Below are 21,610 nucleotides of genomic sequence, written 5' to 3' on the forward strand. Positions count from 1 at the left end.
TTGATTTTATTGTGCAAAATCGTAGTTTTATAGTAAAAACCGAAAAAAAAGGCACTTGAACCTCAAATAATTCTCGAACATAAATGTCCTGCAAACACAATTTATCTCCGCGATCGCGATATTAAAGACTCGCAAAATGTGCCGAGAAAATTAAGATGCGCATGTGCAGAGTCGTCCTCATCCTCGGGGACCCAGGGCGTCGCGGAGATCGGGCACACAGGGAGCGCGCGAGCGTTGTTCTCACCTTGTCACGCAAGGCGTTTGAGCTTAGAACCCACCACGCTGTGCGCTAGGGACGAGTCGATTATGTTAGCATAATTTCTGGTATAATCGCTCATAATAACTAGCATAATTTTAAGACTTTTCGCTAAAAAGCAATTCTCAGAATAATTTGTATTTTTGAAGACCGAAAATGTTAAGACCAAGCCTAGTATATCCCTTATCCGTTATAATGTACCCTTTTAAAGTGATCTCGCTTTTGTATATCACAACTCCTTTTGTTGTGATCTTTTAAGAAGTATTATTATCGCGAGTAAAGAAAAGTTAAGTCGTTATCACTGGGTTGTTGTAATATCGCCTATATTAAGCCCATATTAAAGAAGATGTTTTATCATTATCTTCCCCATTTTTGTCGAGCAATGTTGGAAAAAAATTAGCATAATCTTTATAAGGGAGCATTATTTTTTATTAAAAGCGAGCGATGCTTCTAGCATGCAGTTTTACTAGAATAAACGACTCGTCCCTACTGTGCCACACCCTACAAGTCAAAGGAATTGCGCTAAGAGATCACGTGACTTTCCGGGTGAAAAACTCATTTAGTGCTGGGTACGAATTAGCCTGAAAGTTTGAAAAAAAATTAGCTCTCAGCCATTTCTGTTCATTTCTTTGGCGTGAGTCTGCCACTCAAAAAGTCATATCAATTCCTAGTCAATTCGCCTATTACCAAACAAAAGAATATTTCTCAAATCTCAGTTCATTGCGTTGGTACTCGCTTTGCATCCTCTGACATGTAATGTCATCGGACTAATGTGATGGCTCAGAATAAAAATAACACAGAAGAGCTTAAGAAAACAAAACACTATAGAAAAACAATAACATCGCAAAGCAAACAAATTAAGCCATAGAATTCAAGCATAATAAGGTCTCAGATATTCGCCAATTATATATTTGGTTGCTGTTATACAATACAACTTTTGCTCTTTCCACTAACCGCTCTGAACCTCTCTGTCAACTACTCTCTCTCTCTCTCTCTCTCTCTCTCTCTCTCTCTCTCTCTCTCTCTCTCTCTCTCTCTCTCTCTCTCTCTCTCTCTCTCTCTCTCTCTCTCTCTCTGCCGACTACTGTTAAAACAGTTGTAAAAAAAGTTAATCGCTTTCAGACTTAATTCAAAAAGTGTCAAATTAACAAGAATATACTTCATTATTCTACAGATAAGTAATTCATTGATAACCCGATCGCTAAGAGTAAAAGATAGCGGGACTATCATAGGTCGACACATTTATCACGAAAAATTTTTTTTCGCCATTTCATAAAACCCCGTTCCGGCATAGTACATTACACGCTCATAAGCTGGACAAAACTTGTACAAAAAGCGGTCACTTATTTTACAAGTATGATTTAGAAAGAGTGGTATCGTGCAGTTTGTGTAACCAACATCTGTCGTACGAGGGTGCTGCAGACGAATCTTAACCCAAGAGCCCGAGTCACGACGAACACTGCTCTTATTTAGCAATGATTGTATAAAGTAACGCTAAGTAACGTTATTAAAATGATAAGGTACCATCAAGCCTTTTTCGCGGTGTTATTTGTGAGCCTTAAAGCTCCGGCTGATTTCATTTTAGCTGTATAATCCAGTAGGAACTAGTAGGCCCTTTGCCTGTTCGCTTTGCTTCGCTACAGTGTCAATATCGATTAATTCATTGTGTTATCATACTGGGGTATACTGCACACTAACTTCAACAGTCTTGCTACAAACTCCCTTATGTCGTGACTGTCAACTAATCGCGTAGACCGGCGACAGCTTTACTTTGTCCTTCACACAACTTTCGCATATTCATCGCTAAAGTGCTATTTGCACTTGTATTAGCCTTGTTTGTTTTCCCTTAATTCCAGTCTGCTCAATTACCGTGTCATGTGCAGTGTGGGTGGAATGCTAAACTGGGGCAATCAACTCTCCCGTCACTTTGGCCCGGCCGAGAACTGGCGCACGCCTGCTAGGCCGATCATTGCTCTCACCCTACCCTTTGGTTCCCAGTCGTTCATGCGAGGAGTTCTTTGTTGCTAGCAGTACTTAGTCACGGTTCGGCTAGTCCAAATCAGCAGTAGTTAGCAGGCTTTAGGGTAGCAGATACAGCATGGCGCCTCTCGATAATTTGTTTCTTCTACTCGCTGTTGTGTGCTTCACTCGTGGCATAGCCTCAGGTAGGTCCAGCTTAATAAACCGCACTCGACACTTTTTTTAAACTTCTCCAACTCCTTTTATACGCGGAATTCTCAGATTATTCAGCATTGCTCTAATCGTATCATGCATACTAAGTTTGTAAACATTCGCGAGATAGTATACATCAAAAGCACGAGCTGGTCTGACCTGCCCGAGATAAGATTCCTGCCGCCGTAACATGAGTGTCCTTACAGCGAGCTGACTTATTACAAGGAGTTTGTACATATTGCCTTTAATCTGACGTTCATATCTTGTCCAAGGTCTTTTGTCAGAATTATCACGACAGAACTGTTACTTCACGCAAACACATCCAATAAGTGTAAACATCGCAGCTGGTTGAGCATTATCATCTAGTTAGCGGGCTCTGGTGATCGAGGTTTTGGAGACAGAGGTTTCACCTGTTTTAGATTGAATTATCGCTTTTTGGCACGTCTACATGATGAATCGGAACCGCTAAACGTTGTGTATTTTTGCTCTATCAAAACAGAACCAGAAATATAGAGCGGTAATTGATAACAGCAGGTGTATGTACTAAGCACAAGGAAAAAAAAGCGAAGAAGCTTAATATTTTGTGTGATTGATCCAAGAATTCTAACCAACATCAATAATTGCTAATCAAGTATGCTTGAATACATAAGTAGAACCAAAATGAATGCCTTTTATGGATCAGTTATCCAAACTCGCCGTATGTCTCACTATAGCAGCATCTGTTACAATAACGTCTTACCAACTAATAGCCCAGTATAACATGGCAGTTTCGCCCATCGACTCCACAGCCCAGACAAGTGGCAATGGCTCTCGGAAGCCAGAATATCCAGATTGATCGCGTGCTTCGATAGAGATAAGAACAGCGATAATGAATCTATTCGTTTGATAAGGAGTGATAACGGGTAATGGATCTGTGTTATCGCGAGTTGTTTTAAGATAACGACGACCTTGCCCGGTTTAGCGACTAATTACCCCGGATTATTGTCTACACTGTGTGGCTCAAGCAGTATGGACCGCTTGTCTTCGAGTATGGCCCGACAGACCAGAGTATGACCCGACAGACTAGAGTATGACCCGATTGAATGGACCGCGTATCATAGAGTATGGCCTTGGCTGCGCCATGTGTTGCGCACGTCTTTCTCTCGGTAGACGGCGGAGAAGTTTGGCGTGGTTCGATTCTGTTAGGCTCTTGCCTAAGTACCATTGAATTGATGGAGTGATTATTAGCACAAAAGCGTGAGGAGCGCTAGCCTTATAGACCTATTAGAGCCATACTTAGACTGCCAAACAATACCTTTATGTTTAACTTTTGTTTTTGTAGTTACGGCAATTGTGTGTACTTGATTCCGCTATTCGCAGTTAACGTTACAAGTATACTCTTAGTTTATTCACGGATATGTAGTCATCAAGGCTGTTTAATAATGAGACATCCGAATAAGTCTTTCGATTAAGATTATATTTCATTTTTACTGTCAGCACTTTACAAAATATGAAACAATTTTTAGCCGAAGACGGACACCACTGCATCATTTAAATAACCCCCGATCACCGAACCAAGCGGTTATTTGTACCCACATTCCTTGACGCTCACGCCCTGTAAACACAAACAACACATTGTTAGCACAAAAATGCTTACTTAATACTTTGTAATATAAAGCGCGCCCAAATCATTTCCCACGTATATTGGACTACCGTTTGGATGTCAATTTAACAATGACCGCAAGATAGCAGTAATAAAGCTACGCATTCACCCCAGACAGTATGTCGCTAGGGCTAAAAGCCTCTCAGAAATACTACCATATTTTGTAATTTCTCATAATATAGCTTGGATTGTTACTCCCCAGCGATCACACCTCCGGCTTGTAATGTAGTTCCAGCCGCAGATAAATGCGCGGGAGGGATCTTTAGCCAGTGTGCGCGAGATAACGATTGTCCAGCCGCCAAAAAATGCTGCTGGGATGGCTGCTACAGGAGATGCACTGACGTCACCAAGACATCCACACATGTCCAGCGTGAGTTATCCGCTGTAATCAGTGTCCACCCATACACCAATCGGTATCCACCCATACATCAATCAGTGTCCATCCATACTTCAATCAGTGTCCAACCATATATTAATCAGTGTCCATCCATATATCAATCAGTGTCCATCCACACATCAATCAGTGTCCATCCATATATCAATCAGTGTCCACCCATACATCAATTAGTGTCCACCCATATATTAATCAGTGTCCATCCATATATCAATCAGTGTCCATCCACACATCAATCAGTGTCCATCCATACATCAATTAGTGACCACCCATACATCAATCAGTGTCCACCCATACATTAATAAGTGTCCACCGACACATCAATCAGTGTCCACCCATACATCAATTAGTGTCCACCCATATATTAATCAGTGTCCATCCATATATCAATCAGTGTCCATCCACACATCAATCAGTGTCCATCCATACATCAATTAGTGTCCATCCATACATCAATCAATGTACACCCATACATTAATCAGTGTCCACCGACACATCAATCAGTGTCCACCCATACATCAATTAGTGTCCACCCATATATTAATCAGTGTCCATCCATATATCAATCAGTGTCCATCCACACATCAATCAGTGTCCATCCATACATCAATTAGTGTCCATCCATACATCAATCAATGCACACCCATACATTAATAAGTGTCCACCGACACATCAATCAGTGTCCATCCATACATCAATCAATGTACACCCATACATTAATCAGTGTCCACCCATATACCCTATCATCCACTATACAGCTTTCTGTCTGATCGTCCGTCTGCCTGTCTTTCTGTCTGTCTCTTTGTCCATTTATCTGTCAGTCTAGTGTATGTCCGTCCGTACGCCTGTTTAATCTCTGTCTGATAGTCCCTTCGACTGTCCATCTGTCCATTTATCTGTCTGTCTGCTCGTCCTCATTTGCCCTTTCCTCTCTACACTCAAAATCTGTCCAAAATCCCTTTGTGACCCCCCTAGCAAACTTGGATAATGCTCACGTGTCGCGCTAGGTACGAAGCATGGCACATGTCCACGGGTGCATATGGTGTTCCCTTGCACGGCCAAGGCAGACTTTTGTCTAGACGACTCCCACTGTGCTGGTGATGAGAAATGCTGTATTGGTCAGGACTGCGGGAAAAATTGCATGCTCCCGCAACATCTCACTAAAGTGAAAAAAGGCAAGCGAGTGGCTATCTTTATCTTAGGGTATTGAAATAAAAATTAACTGGAGATTGTTACGTAATCGACCGGAAGTAAAATGCTGACATTGCAGGTTTTCTGGCAGGTAACGAAATTACACAGGCACATCGAGCCCCCTCCAAACCCACCACGTCCTCTGATAAAATTCCCTCCATGGGAGAATAGTACATTTTTTTCTTCTAAAACTGCGCATTTTTATTTTAGAACAAAACAAGAAGAAGGACATGTGCCCTTTCCTGCTAGCGCCCATCTCGTGCGAGAAACCGGTCATCGAATGTTCTAGTGACATTCACTGTAGCATTGGGATGAAGTGCTGTTCAGATACGTGTAACAGTAAATGCGTGGAGTCGCAAACACTCGAAGGCATCGGACGCAAGGCACAGATCGTGCCTATCACAGAGCCAAGTAAGTGGTGCATCAGACAGGCGTGGTTCATGCACGTGCACGTGATATGTTTGTGAAGACACAGTTATGAATACACATATATGTATTACAATAGCTTTTTTCAAAGTTCCCAACGATGTCTTAAAAGATGGTCGAGCTCTTACTCAGAGGAGCGAGGCAAATATCAATTAAGTATTTTTTTCCGCGGACCCCAAAAGGAAAAAAAACAGCCCTCCTCCCTTTCAAGCGTTGTCAGATAGAAAAAAGAAAATACGACGTTTACAAAGCTTCTTCTCAGGGTTTCCCTCCCTCTCTCTTCCTTTCTACTTGACCGCTCGATTCCGGTTTTTCTTATTTCCGCCGCCCTGGGTCCCTGAGGATAACACAGTCTTTATTTGTTATGATAGTCATACTCGACAAACCGGGTCAGTGCCCAATCCTGGAGATGCCAGAAGTCTGTAATCCGCATGCTTACGAGTGTAATTATGACGTCGACTGCTGGGATAGTGATAAGAAATGTTGTGATAATGGCTGCACCAGCGTTTGCGTACCTCCGGTGACACAACAAACTACTGCCTTGCCGACAAGTAAACGAACGCCGACACCAGCCACCGAACCGGTATTTACCACTCAACGGACGCCGACAGCAAAACAAATGCCAACGACAGAACGAATACCAACGTCGGAACAAAAACCGACGACAAAACGAGTGCCAACGACGGGGCAAATCCAGGCGACCCCCGAAATGCCTACGACCAAGCAAATACCGATTACTGAAAGAATGCGTAGCACCAAGCAAATGCCGGCAACATACCAATTTTCTACGACCAATAAAATGCCGATGAGCGAGAAAAAGCCGACGACTAAGCAATTACCAATCACCGAAAAAAAGCCGACGACAACTAAGCTGCCGATGACTGAGCAAATACCTACGACCAATAAAATGCCGATGACCGAGAAAAAGCCGACGACTAAGCAATTACCGATCACCGAAAAAAAGCCGACGACAACTAAGCTGCCGATGACTGAGCAAATACCTACTACCAAGCAAACGGCGATGACCGAGAAAAAGCCGACGACTGAGCGAAAGCACAGGACCAGATCAACACCAGGTTAGTCCAATATGATCTTTTCAGGGTCTGGGCCTTACACCCAGAATTCATATAATATGAAGCTCTAAAATTCAGAGGAAGAGAGTTTTTGCTGCTTTCGCACCAGCTTTCGTACATATACTGTCCCTAATCCTATCTGCATGCTTCATAGTGCAGTAATAGCCCGCGTGTAAGAACCTAGTGATTTTAGAACTTATTGGCAGATATTTTGCATTTTTTTATCTTCTCTGATCAAATTTCTCATCAATTTTTGTCTGAAGAAGCTCACTATTTAACAGAAATGTTCAAAACATCAACATCGAGAACGACAACTATTGCCATCAAAGGTGTAATTGCATGCTATATTTTTTAAGACAACAATCTAGCACAAGACAGTCATCACCGATTACAAACGTCTTATGCTTTTTCGTGTCATTCGCGACAATCCCACTATTCTCATTTTACCGATCGTAACATGCGGAAAAAGAGACTCTTTTTATCTTATTCACATACCTTATTATAAAAGAATTCTTTTTAATCTTGTTAACCTACCTTACTCTAAAAGAGATTCTTTTTATCCTGGTTCACCTAGCTTACTCTAAAAGAGATTATTTTTATCCTTGTTCGCCTACCTTACTCCAAAAGAGATTTTGTTTATCCTTGTTCAACTATCTTACTCTAAAAGAGATTCTTTTTATCCTTGTTCACGTACCTTACTCTAAAAGAGATTCTTTTTATCTTTGTTCACGTACCTTACTCTAAAAGAGATTCTTTTCGTATCTTTGTTCACGTACCTTACTCTAAAAGAGATTCTTTTTATCTTTGTCCACCAATCCAAACGTGCTCAAACATGTGGGAGACATTGCATCCGTAGATACACCCTTCTCTACATGGTCACCGGTCACCATGGAAACAGGTTCGCCACGACCAGGTGACACCATGACTGTCAACGTGATGACGGAAGGTACACGTTTTGGTTTTCGGTGAATGTATGGCTTCTATTTACCTTTGAAATAGTTATTCGTACCATGCAATTCCATCGTCTTTTAAATGTATTTATCATTTTCGTACACCCGTGATAATCTGCTTCTCCTAAAATGATAATTTGGCGTGACATCACCTACTTACGTGACATCACCTACTTACGTGACATCACCTAATTACGAGACATCACCTACTTACGTTTTACATCACTTGTTCCTTACTTACGTGATATCGCCGACGTGACACATGCTTTTCTCCTAATATGGCAATCTGGCGTGACATCACTTGTTCTGAGTGACGTGACATAACTTACATGTTGTCGCCTGCGTGACGTGACACACATATTTCTCCTGATATGACAATCTGGCGTGACATCACGTGCGTTACCTACCGTTCAACGTACAATATATCCGTAATCAAAAAGGAACGTACATTGTTACCCCTAGAGATTTTGGCTACCTCCCTGGAGTCGACGACAATGCCACTGCGTTCCACATCAGCTCCAACAGAGCGCTCCACCTCGTCCCAAAAGCCTACGTCCGATATTAACTCAGCAACATCCAGAGCACCCTCGATTGCAATAGGTATAAACTAATGTATTTTTTGTGCATCTTTTTCTACGGTAACTTTTGCGTTAGCAAAGCCATAACCGACCACACCCACCTCACTTGAATTCCTCTTCTCGAGAATTTCAGCTACTTATTTTTTACAGCTAGTGTCTCTTTTCTATAAAGCAAATGTCTCAGCTTGAGCCTTTTTGACCTCCCGAACTTTCCGTCGATATCCTTTTTTCTTTTTTTAGACTTTCTTATTTGGTCATTTTTTTTTTCTCTGCATTTATAATAGATTTTGACATCGACGGAAGTGATTCAGGCTTATAGCTCTTGTAAACATCCATAGGATTATTCGGCCATTTAGCGGACCTTTGCCTCTTCGGCATTTCCTTCTGACTCAAAGGTTTCTCACTGTTACACTGCCTTAATTTTCGTTTGAGAGGGTTTTTCACTTTTTTCACTCGCCTTTTCGGCAATTCCTTCTAGCTCTGTTACACTGCCTCAATGTTTAGTTTGAGAGGATTTTTCATACAGAAATGTCGCACGCGCCCTCCATCAAGCCATCTACCATGCCAAAACTAACAACGAAGATGTCTAAAGCTGAGTCATATCGAACTAAAGAAGCCATAGGTATTCGCTCAGATTGATCAAAGCCATTGGACTTCCAAACTCCTTGTCTTTTGAAATAAATTCGGCCTAAAGTTAAGCTAATTAACCGGCCAAAAAGCAGACAGCTCTTCCAGGTAAAAGTGATAGGGATGCTCGTCGGGAAATTCAAACGATACCGCTAAAAATATCTGCATAACCAAAACAATGCCTCCCTAAAAATACTCCAGGACCAAAAATTACCCCTAAATAATACCAAAACGCAGATTTAAGTATCCCATTGTATAACAAAGTCTTGAATGACAAATTGCCAATTGTGTCGGAAGAATTTTTTCAGGGCCCTAGCAGGGGGTGGGCACAGGGGGCACCTACCCCCCGCCCCAATATTTTAAAAACTTATAAGGAAATGACCACTAGGGGTGTGGCGGTTTCCCCAATATTTTCTTAATGTTTCTTTATTGTGCCCCTCTAATATTTCAAAGCTTGCTACGGAACTGATTTGTGACTAATTGTTGTCGTTTTTTGCAGATGTAATGACCACTGAAGAACCGACGTACCCTTCAGAAGGAAAAGGTGCACATCTAAAATCATAGCCTATTAAATATAATTATCTCATAACTTGGGGGTATAGTAAGCCCGGAGATGTTTCCTAAAAAGCCAGGGCATTTAGTAAAATAGACCCGCACGGCCTAACCCGCGCTCCATTCTTTCCAGTAATACAAAATTATTTATCGTACTTCTTAGGGATTTTCTGAAGTTAATAAGCAAAATAGTGGAATGGGACCTCTGTTAAATTACATATACCTCTGTTAAATTACATATACCTCTGTTAAATTACATATACCTCTGTCAAATTACATATACTTCTGTTAAATGGTCACAATCAGTAAAACATGCTAAAATGCACGGCGCTTAGAGGTAGAGATACCACCAAATTTTGATTTTGCTCGGCTTAAAAACGGCGTCTAACCAGTCTTTTACCTTAAATTGTTTGATTCTAGATACGGGATAAAACAAAAAGAAAACCATTTCATTCAAACACTGTATTTCTTCAGGGCATTCAGGTGGTTAGGGTCCTATGCAAAACAATAGAAAAATCCCTTCCCTGGTGTTTTTAATCCCTTCTAAAACTGCTAATTTTGATTCTTTACCAGAAGGCATCTGGATTTTTCCCGACCGCCTGATGACTGAGGCTGGCAAGACGGCGGGTGCCGCGTGTACGGTCAGGGGGGAGCCCTTCGAGGGGTGGTACTCCCCCAAGGGGATCAAGATAACCTCTACTGATACCTCGGATAACGTGCACGTGACCAAGCAAGGGCAGGACTACTTCCTCGTCATCAAAAAGACGGATGTCAGTCATGGAGGGAAGTACATGTGTCGCGGAGCCTTCGAGAAGACCGCCTTTGACCTCAAGATTAAAGGTAAGTTATTTCGTGCAGTAGGCTGAGTGCAGTAGATGAATTGCTCTTCTTTTATTTCATGCCGTCTTAGGGCGGGCTTTTCTTGTGATCCATTCTAGTAAGCAATCACTTCCAGTTACCAGAATGAAAAGAAATCAGTTTACCTCCGTCAATCTACGTCCGTTTACTTCACGGGCTATAGGGTAATTTGACTCCGAAATAAAGTCTAATGTCTTGTAAGTGTTGAATAAAGCACGGTGATGATGCATCCGACCTTATCAACACAAATCCAACCACCAACGTCCTCAGCTGGGACTGCTTTGGACTTGTCATTACAAGGGAAATCACTGTCCCTAGTAACTTGTCAAGTCAAAGAAAACGAGCAGACGAGAGAACAATGGAAAGGGTTTTTTTTTTCCTACCCTAGGCTATGATAGACCGTAACGCCTGTATGCTATGATAAACCTTAACGCCTGAATGCTATGATAAACCGTAACGCCTGAATGCTATGATGAACCGTAACGCCAGAATGCTATAATAAACTGTAACGCCTGAATGCTATGATATTTTATAGTGGGGAAGAGAAAAAACGCGACGCTGGGGGTCGAAGGGCTCGAGTTACTCATTTACCAGGTGGCGGCGGTTACACAGCGAGTCGTTTGAAAGGTCGCAAGCGCGTAGTGACAGAACTGTAGGAGCGAAACCTAAAAGGCAAATACATCCAGTTGAAGTAGGGATACGTGATTTATTTAACGCTAACAAGACATCAGGCTTCATTTCGGAATCAAATTATCCTTTAGCCCGTGTTTGCATCAGTATAACTGAAACATAAAGTAAAATTTAATTGAAAAGTAAATTTAATTGTACCGTGTCTCATTCAACGCTAATGGAACCGTTTATCTTCTCTCGTATCTAGTTGCCGTGGAAAAGAAGAAGAGCTTTCAATATTTGAGGCCTGGTGAAGTAGGCCTAATCGAAGTCTCCATCCGCGGCTACCCCCTGCCCAAGAGTAAGTGGATCAAGGACAACCAGCCGTTAAACTACCGCACGGGCCGCTACGCCGTCGGCAAAATGGGTTTTCTCGGGATCAAGAATGTCCAGAGATCCGACAAGGGGATGTATTCACTGGTGCTCGATAACGCGCTGGAGGCAGACGTGGAAGTTCAAGTAGTTCAAGGTGCGTGACGTTGTCTAACATGTTTTCAAAGGCGTGACATTGTGGTAAGGTGTGCAACATTGTTTAAGGCGTGTGACGTTGTTCAAGTTGTGTGACGTTGTTCATGGTGTGTGACGTTTGCCAAGATGTGTTACGTTTTTCAAATTGTGACGTTATTTCATGGGTGTGACGTTGCCCAAGGTGTGTGAAGTTGTTCAAGTTGTTTGACGCTGCATAGGGTGTGTCACAAATGTTAAAGGTGTATTACGTTGTTTTTTTTAGGTATTTGCGTTGTTCAGGGTGTTTGACGTTGTTCATTTCGCGTGTTTGACGTTTGTTCATTTCACTACCATTGTGGAAGGTTTTCCTAATTATGTTTTAAAAGGTGCGCGCCTTTTTTCAAAGTTGTTGAAGGTGTGCGTAGTGTTGTTTAAGGTATCCGTAGAGTTGTTGAAGGTGTGCGTAGTGTTGTTGAAGGTGTGCGTAGTGTTGTAGAAGGTGTGCGTAGTGTTGTAGAGGTAAGCATAGTGTTGTTGAAGAAGCGTAGAGTTGTGGAATGTGAGGGTAGTTGTTCAAAGTGTCCGTACAGTTGTTAAATGTTTGCGTAATTCAACATGTGATTAGTTGTACAGGGAATGACCCTTTAATCATTCATCTAATGATTTCGATTAAACGTCAGGTAAGGTTAATATAGACTATACTATGCTAACTAACTTCTAGATTAACAGATAGATCTTTGCAATCTATTTATGGTTTCTAGAGAGTTGCCCAACACCAACGTACTCGGCGGCTTGCCTAGACTCAGACGCAATAGACAAATGCCAGACAGACAGAGATTGTCAAGATCAATTTAAATGCTGCTTTGACGGCTGTCGGTATAACTGCATACTCCCTAAACCCGGTAAATAGATCAGAAGGGTATTAACCACTAAAGCATTTTTACAAACAACATATACAATGTGTTACTAACCACTGGAGCAAGGTTACTAACAACATACAATGCGTTACTAACCACTAGAGTGAATATGGGGTACTAACAGCATACAATGCGTTACTAACCACTAGATGAGTGAGTATGGGGTACTAACAACATACAATGCGTTACTAACCACTAGAGTGAATATGGGGTACTAACAGCATACAATGCGTTACTAACCACTAGATGAGTGAGTATGGGGTACTAACAACATACAAAGCGTTACTAACCACTAGAGTGAATATGGGGTACTAACAACATACAATGCGTTACTAACTACTAGATGAGTGAGTATGGGGTACTAACAGCATACAATGCGTTACTAACCACTAGATGAGTGAGTATGGGGTACTTTAGGGCGCTAGACCGCTGTACTGATACTAAAGGAGCCAGCATCTTTCACCACTGGGTCACGTGTTCGATTCTCGGTTCCAAAGCGAGTTGAGTTGAGTTAGTTGGTTCTCGCCTTTGCTATTTGCATTCTCCGGGTTCTCCTGTTTTCTTCCCTAAACAAAAACCAACAACTTCGACCCAAGTTGTGTTTTGTGGTCAGACATGAGTCGCATGGCGGATTCCTGGCGCCTCTATGCCTCCGACTCGACCATAAGGACATCTCAAATTGTCGTATCAGGTACAATTCTACAATACACATCCCTCCCTCCCCCCCCCCCCAAAAAAAAGACTATCCATGCGGAGTGGGTTCCAGTGACTCTCACAAAGCGTAACTGGACTCCCTGTGGTATACACATTTCATAAGAATAAAATGCCTTAAAATTAATAAATAAAATCCTTTGCGTTCCAGACCCGGCCGAGCATTCAACTTGCCCTGTGATGTCGCGTATTCCGTATATGTGCAATCCTACTACGCATGCGTGTGACACTGACGATGACTGTATTGGTGGAGCCAAGTGCTGCTCGGACTCGTGTAGCCGCAGGTGTACCGCGCCTGACCAGACCAGGACTGAACGTAAGATATCTGGCTCTGCTGGTATTGCATTTGTGCTATCATTCGTGATTACTAATCAGACATCAAAAAGAAATTAAATGGAGGGCTGATTCTACTGTTTTTGTCTTAGCGCAAGTGAAGGCGTTCAGTCCTGGTCGCGACCGGCTTAACACAGGAGAAGCTGTCAGGCGAGTCTGCCTGGTCTACCGACAGCCGTTTGTAGGCTGGTTCGCATCAAATGGGCAGAAAATTATGTCATCACGTGATGAGCGCATGTTCGTGGAGGATCATGGTATATATAAGGTCCTTGTCATACGTAATGTGACCGTAGAGGATGCTGGGACGTATGAGTGCCAGGGTGCTCTCCATAACGCGACGACCGAAATCAAGGTGAAAAGTAAGTGCCCATCTCTCTTCTTCTTTACAGCGTGACAGCATTGCCACTTGACTGTCACGAGCTCAGCTCTCTGTCGCGGCGCTCCGAACTGCAGGAAACGTTTATGTTGTATACATCTGTTTCAAATATGGTTGCACTCGGATAATGTGTCGTAACCCGCAATGCTACATGGGTATCAAATAAATCATAAAATATAAGCGTAAATAAAAACACATATTTAGAAAGCTTTAGTATTCTTGTTTATGTACCTCTTAACGTTCACACGTCTTTCAGAGACCAAGACTCAGTCATTTATGCGTTATCCATGAGGCACTGCGGGTTACATTACATTGATTCTCGGGTGCAACCTAATTAAAATAGGTGTACACTTATTTAAAATGGGAGAAACCATGTACTGTAACTGGCAGTGCTTCATGGGTTATCGAATGTATAAGCAAATAAGCGTGAATAATAAAAGAAATCCAGTTCGCATGGCTTTCAGATGTCAGGACTCAGCCATTTATACGCTACCCATGAAGCACTGCGGGTCACGATGCAGATTTTCGAGTGCAACGTTAATTGAAATAGGGTGTATTCTACAAATAACACAAACAGGAAAAGGGCTGTAGGAGTATATGCGTGTACAGTTTATGTTAATTCTTCTTTCTTGTTTGGACATTAGTTTGGGTAAACTTTAATGTAAGCCTTAGTCTGCTAGCCGACTTTCATTCGGAGTTATAACTCCTCGGCCTTTGCTCGCGCCACTGGACTCCCAATATTTGAAAACATTCCGAATAAACTCCGAAAGAGAGCCTCCTGGCATGCCAACGCATTATAGTTGATCGTTGTCCCTTGGGTGATTGTCGACCGCTCCTTTTTGCAGTGGACATCGGTGAGTTTAGAGACGCGATCATGCTAAAGCCGGGCGCCATCGGCCTAGTCCCCCTCGCTATCCGCAGTTACCCCCTCTCGAAGTTCGTCTGGTACAAACGCGGCAGACCGCTAGACATGGATAGCGGGCGCTTTAGTGTGAGCCCGAGTGGATCCCTGGGAATCCGCCGCGTCCGATCGGTGGATGTTGGTATCTACACCCTGAAGGCACAAGGGGGGGACGAAGGCGTGGTGCAGGATACGGGGATCAGCGTGGCGGTGGCGGTGGAAGGTGTGGATTTCACCGTGTGGCAAGGTAACTATAGAAGCGTGTAGCTTTGACGACATATTTTCATAACAACCAGTTACCATTGTAAAAACTTGATGAAATAGTTCGTGTGTCTACTGTATCCATCCGTCTTCAAGTAAAATTTGACCGTATCAGATAAGTGTAGTGACCACGCCCGTGGAACTAATCACGTTATGAATAACGTATGGCATTAATCAATCATCAGTTGTGATCAAGCCCCTATATTTATGATGCCTACGAAATTTGCATCAGCTTTATATACAAGTAATAAGAATTATTCGCGTGAAGTGGCTCGCGCATGAGATAACATTTTCGTGACAAGGGAAACTGGCGCTAACCAGACATCGCAAGTCTTTTATTGCCTTCGAGACTTCTAAAGCACCCATTGAAAGGCAAGTATCCAAGATGCTAATCAGATAGCTGTCTAATGGAATCGTGTCAAGTAGAGTATGTTGCAACAACACTAAGGTGACGCCTGACAATGTTACGGTCAACCCATAATAAGTTTTTTCCGGATGGTCAACCCAAGCGCACAAAACGGATCTGTTCTGCAAAATATCTGTTCCGCGTCCCGTTTTTTTGCTGACTGGGAAGATTAAAACCTCTTGTTTGCTGGGAAAAATCGTCCCGAATGATTATGCTGACAGTATTTCGTCACAAAAGTGGTTATGTGTGGTTATAAAGTGTAGGTAATTTCATCGAAACTATTTTGACATTCCTCGCAAGAGCTTAATCTACTTAGCAGCTGATCTTTTAGTGACACTGTGTCTTAGTGAGACATGGCTCCTAAAGCAGACCTAGCCGTCGCTGTCGTATCTTTTAAGATATCTTTTAAGATACGACAGACTTAAAAGTCCCAGGTTCTCGCAGCCTTACTGACCCCCGGTGGCCTTTTGACGACAGATGCACTAAACACGAATTCCTCCGGCATTGTACGTTTAACGCTTAACTAGCCACTAGAGCTCAACACGCCGGGCCTCCAACCACTAGCTAAGTCTTGTTTTGGATTTGAGAGTGGTGTCATAAGTCCCGTTAAATGTCTTGGCTTCGAACTGCTTTCCTTCTTGCTGGTCTTGTGCTTGGCAATGCTCAAACTGAGACCACCGGTGAACCCGGTAAGTACTCACCATAGTAATTCTAAAAGTCTTAGAACCAGTGCAGAATACAAAACCCGTATTTCAGCGTGAACCGCCCGGAAATCGAAGAAAATTTACAGCGTGAAGTCCTGCTTTACAACAATGAAGTATTTCTTGTTCGACCGTTAATTGCTGCTGGATGCCATGGTTTTGTCGACTAAAGGCGATAACAGCTCGATCATCTCTTAGCTTGACATTCTTTGCGATCCTCTGCGGCAGTCTCACCCGCCATTCACCCCCAGGCAAACCTCGTATCGCCATGATACTACACTACTGATACTACAACACTCTACTCCGATATTTTTAACAGCATCGCTTTTTTTTATTCAAGACTTGAGCCCTTTCGATTATTTGTTAGTTTGCGACCGAGGTGCTTTAGTTACCATCAGAATTTTATCTTCATTATTCTTAGCCCTGTATAGTATCCAGATAGTTTATCATAACTGCCGCTTTTTTGATACTGCGAGCAATTATTCCCCATAGGATAACCGGAACGTGCGAGGGATCATGGTCGCTTTTTTGATACATTCTTCTGTGTCATTTTGCCCAAACCCTCCATCGAAGGGCTAACGCTCCAAACATCAACGCAACTACTCTGTTTTACAAAGGCGTTCAACATACTTTTTGAACCTCGTGTTAATTTATTCCTTGTCTACACCACGCCTACGCAAGACCATCTAGTTTATCTAGAGCTTGTCTGTAGTCTCTCTATTTTATACCGCAAAACATGTTTTTTCAACCTTGTGTTGATTCATAGCTCATATAATCATGTGGGTTCTAATTCGTGACGTTTTCTTCTAAAACAATAATAATGAAATGCTAACGCTCCAAACGTCAGCGCAACGACCCTGTAAAACAGGGTAATGCCCTTCCGGTTCCGGTTATCCTTTGGGGAATAATTGCTCGTAGTATCAAAAAAGCGGCAGTTCTGATAAACTATCTGGACACTACACAATAATAATACCCTGTTTTACAGGGGCGTGTTTATTGTGTTTATTTATTCCTTGTCTACACCACACCTATTAGGTATAATGAGAAAGGGTGTGGCTTGGTCACTTTTTTATGTTTTAAGTTTGCTCGAAAATCTTTCTCCTCTCCCAGAATCCTTTGCGCCCGGAGCGACGGTGAGGTGCCTGAAGAATGAAATGTACATCGAGCTGGAGCGGAAGGTTCTCGATGGATACAGCGTGAAAGACCTGAGTTTGGCTGATCCTTCGTGCCGCGCAGTGTCAAACGGAACGCACTACTCGTTCAAGGCCCCACTCGTGGGGTGTGGTACTAAGAGCAAGTTCGCTAAAGATGCGGTCGTGTACTCGAACGTGGTGAAGGAGTTTAGAGGCGCGGATAACATGATCACGCGAGTTCAAGATGTTAATATCCCATTTAGTTGTTTCTACACGAGTGAGGGGGTTACTTCGACATTCGGATTGCTCCCCATGAAGGTACATGATTCACCGTCGCCCTTCGTTAAACAATCGATCGGTCCATGTACCCGGTATTAGTTGAGATGTGTGCGGTTATGGGTATGTAATCTGAAGATTTTTCCAAAATGTAAAATGGAATTGTTGCCAGCCACCCCTGGTCAAATAAACGTCTATCTCAAATCCAGTGAATGATGATAAAGATGTTTATCCATCGCTATTGCGGTTTGAAAGTAGATAATAGTTTGCCATATGCCCTTTCCTCCTCATTTTATGCCGATCTAAATGATCCCAATGATCCCATGCTAAAAAGTGTCGCTTGTTAATATTACTCCCTCAGATCCGCCGGGTCATGGATGGAGGCAACGCGACCACAAACTTTGTCCTGTCCATGGAGCTGTTTCGAGAGCAGTCCTTTACGAACGCATACGCGACGGCAGACTTTCCTCTGAGAGTAACAGTCAACAACCGCCTGTTTGTTCAAGTCAGTATCGACTCGCCAGACAAACGGCTGAACGTGCGGGCTGATCGTTGCTACGCGACACCCACACAAAATCCCAACCACATGATCCAGTATGACATCATCCGTGAAGGGTGAGTATGACGATGATTATCACGTGATCCAGTATGACATCATTCGTGCAGGGTGAGTATGAAGATGATTATCACGTGATCCAGTATGACATCATTCGTGAAGGGTGAGTATGACGATAATTATCTATCACATGATCCAGTATGACATTATCCGTGAAGGGTGAGTATGGCGATGATTATCACGTGATCCAGTATGACATCATCCGTGAAGGGTGAGTATTACGATGATTATCACGTGATCCAGTATGACATCATCCGTGAAGGGTGAGTATGACGATGATTATCACGTGATCCAGTATGACATTATCCGTGAAGGGTGAGTATGACGATGATTGTCACGTGATCCAGTATGACATCATCCGTGCAGGGTGAGTATGACGATGATTATCACGTGATCCAGTATGACATTATCCGTGAAGGGTGAGTATGGCGATGATTATCACGTGATCCAGTATGACATTATTCGTGAAGGGTGAGTATGACGATGATTGTCACGTGATCCAGTATGACATCATCCGTGCAGGGTGAGTATGACGATGGTTATCACGTGATCCAGTATGACATTATCCGTGAAGGGTGATATGACGATTATTATCACGTGATCCAGTATGACATTATCCGTGAAGGGTGATATAACGATTATTTTCACGTTATTCTCTATGAAGATTCTCGCGACGGGTGAGAATGGTTTACTAAGAGTATGGCAACAAATCCGAGTGAGTATAGTGACGAGTGAGTATAGTGACGAGTGAGTATGGTGACGAGTGGGTATGGTGACGAGTGGGTATGGTGACGAGTGAGTGTTGTATTTACCATTTATGACATTATTCACGACGGTTGCGAATTGCGATACTAAGTGTACGCGGTATAGCCACGGGTGAGGGGTGAGTGAAAGATTAAAATATGGGGACAGCTCACGGCTTAAAAAAAAACCCCCTTCCCAAGATTTCGATCTCACCTCGTATGTTTCCGTACCGCAACAGATGTAAAGTCGACCCGACAGTTGTAGACTACCCGGGGCCCTCGGACACCCAAAGGTTCAGCTTCAAGGCATTCAAGTTCATCTCTCCCGGTCAACAATTCGTCTACCTCCACTGCCATCTATTGGTGTGTAATGCGTCAGATCCAAACTCTCGCTGCGCTCAGTCCTGCTCGTCCTTCTCCCGCCGATATCGTAGGTCCGCTGCCGAGGTGGAGCTTACTCAAGGCCCTATCATGCTTGTCCAAACTCCACCGGACACACTGACACAGAAGCAGGGTACGCGTTTACCATATTTTACTAACACTTAAATATGATTCCTGAGGTCTGGCTTTAGTGCAACAAGAGAGTGTTTAATATAACGTGAAGGGGGGGGGGGGGGGGGGGGGGGGTGTAGAAGGAAGGGAATATAGAGGGATGTCTCCGAAAACTTCTAACCACCCAATCTCCGGGTACCTTACATGTTAATTTTGGAGATTGTTTTGGGGGAATGGCGGGAAACTACCGCTGATTCACTTAAAATTCGGGTACCTTGCATGTTAATGTTGAAGGCTGTTTTTTTAGGGGAAAATGCCGGGAAAATATTCTTCAATCATCACCCGCGGAATTTGTAAAGTAAACAAACAAACCATCAAACAAAATGGCGGGGGAAAATAGCAAAATCATCTGGATGTTATGGATTGTCTCAGCAAAACAGAAAGGCGGGGAATCCTTTCTGAGTGATTAAATATCCTGTATTTTTGTATCATTAGAGCAGAAAACTTCCACACCCACCCATCCACTTGTATTTTCTTTTTTTTTGCAGAAGCGAGTAGCTGGACTATGTATGTCTGGGTCGTCGGTGGAATGGCGGCATTCTGTTTCATCTGCTTAATTGCCATGGCTTACATGAGAAAACAAATTAGCAAACAACGAAGCAAAGCTGATGCTGACCCGGCCAGGGAGACTAACGTTTGAACTGACAAGTACGGGTCCGGAGGGGACGGTGTCTTAAGGCAGCCATTACAAGCTGAAAGGGCATTCTCATTTGACCTTTTTATTCTCTTTAAAAGAACTGTGAATTTGGAATTTTTAGCGCAACAATAAAAACACATCGAAAAATGGCAATTGTTTTAGACAAAAATAAGAACTAGGGCACTAAAACATGTTAGTGTGCTAAGATGATCACGCGCAAAAACTCCATGTTCACATGAAATGTTCGTAAGATAGAATAGGCAGTTTTCTACCCACTGTTGGTTCTATTTTTAGATATAATAGATTAATATTTTTATAATATTTGTGCCTTACCCTCGAAGGGACAGTGACTTTATGTCATGAGAAGCAGGCAAGACTGAATCGAGATGTGGTTGATTACCATAAGTTGTTCCAGTCCTTACAGAGACAAGCATTTGCTTTAGTTTCCCTTTTGAGGTTATATAAAAAAATGCGAGATATTGGAAAGTCCAAGAAGTAAGAAAATTCAGTGAAATGCCCCTGAGAATTGCATACAAAATATTTTGGCTAAAATAGAAATTATAGAAGGATAATAATTTTTATATTGAAATAAAGTTAGACGAAAAGTCATCATTGAGTCAATTAATGCGCCGTCTAGGAGCGATACGTTCCGTTATGAATAAAGCGGTCTCTCTGAATAAAGATATAAGTAACGCTGCCTTAACCTCCACGGGTATCTCTAAACAAAAACTGAGAGTGAATGGAAATAGCTACGCGTGCTTCCTGTGGTGAACAGATTCCCTTGCTAAGGGGGAGGGGACAATACAATTAGTACGAACAATAAGGGATTAAAACAAAGCATCCATTTCCTGTGTAGTATGTGGTACTTATTCAGTCGTTTTTGTTTCAGTACGTTATTTTGGCGTCGAGAACTTTCACAAAATGTGCAGTTTCAGAAAATATCCGGGGGGGGGATTCCGTGTGGTGGGGGGTCAAATGCCAAGGAATTTCCAGAGGGGAGGGGGGGAGTAAAAAGCCCTTTTTCTTTTCTTTTTATTATATTTATACTATTTATACTTTTTTTTATAGTTACTGTATTTATTTTTTTTTCCCAGGGGGTTGGAAATTCCAAAGGGGAGGGGGCCATATGGATGGATATTTTCTGGAACTACTCAATCTGAACGGTGTTGTTATAAGAAAGGAAAAGTAATTCTGAAAAAAACAGCACCAACC

At 42.6% G+C, this 21,610-nt stretch overlaps 1 protein-coding gene across 4 annotated transcripts; it reads left to right on the forward strand.

The window, feature by feature from the left end:
* The first annotated feature begins 1,782 nt into the window (after positions 1–1,782).
* On the forward strand, positions 1,783–21,007 carry LOC116601533. 4 transcript variants are annotated; one of them, XM_032362439.2, is made up of 18 exons: positions 1,783–2,421; positions 4,273–4,440; positions 5,472–5,639; positions 5,866–6,066; positions 6,453–7,157; positions 8,011–8,100; positions 8,567–8,704; positions 9,809–9,853; positions 10,435–10,701; positions 11,597–11,857; positions 12,597–12,737; positions 13,615–13,779; positions 13,889–14,155; positions 15,018–15,320; positions 17,552–17,892; positions 18,212–18,465; positions 19,449–19,723; positions 20,250–21,007. In XM_032362439.2, the coding sequence occupies exons 1-18, from the start codon at positions 2,355–2,357 to the stop codon at positions 20,399–20,401; spliced, it is 4,008 nt and encodes a 1,335-aa protein (XP_032218330.1). In that variant the 5' UTR covers positions 1,783–2,354; the 3' UTR covers positions 20,402–21,007. The 4 variants fall into 4 exon arrangements, with proteins under 4 accessions (XP_032218330.1, XP_032218333.1, XP_032218332.1 ...); XM_032362442.2 differs by lacking the exon at positions 12,597–12,737; XM_032362441.2 differs by lacking the exon at positions 8,011–8,100.
* The last annotated feature ends 603 nt before the right edge of the window (positions 21,008–21,610 follow it).

The sequence above is a fragment of the Nematostella vectensis genome, chromosome 2 (assembly GCF_932526225.1).
Source record: "Nematostella vectensis chromosome 2, jaNemVect1.1, whole genome shotgun sequence".
NCBI lineage: Eukaryota > Metazoa > Cnidaria > Anthozoa > Actiniaria > Edwardsiidae > Nematostella > Nematostella vectensis.

Bases quoted from the DNA above. Each gene is read 5' to 3' on its own strand.
- LOC116601533 (XM_032362439.2), top strand. From the start codon at position 2,355: ATGGCGCCTCTCGATAATTTGTTTCTTCTACTCGCTGTTGTGTGCTTC. The intron at 10,702-11,596 runs GTAAGTTATTTC...TCTCGTATCTAG, and splicing joins CTTTGACCTCAAGATTAAAG to TTGCCGTGGAAAAGAAGAAG. The intron at 14,156-15,017 runs GTAAGTGCCCAT...TCCTTTTTGCAG, and splicing joins GACCGAAATCAAGGTGAAAA to TGGACATCGGTGAGTTTAGA.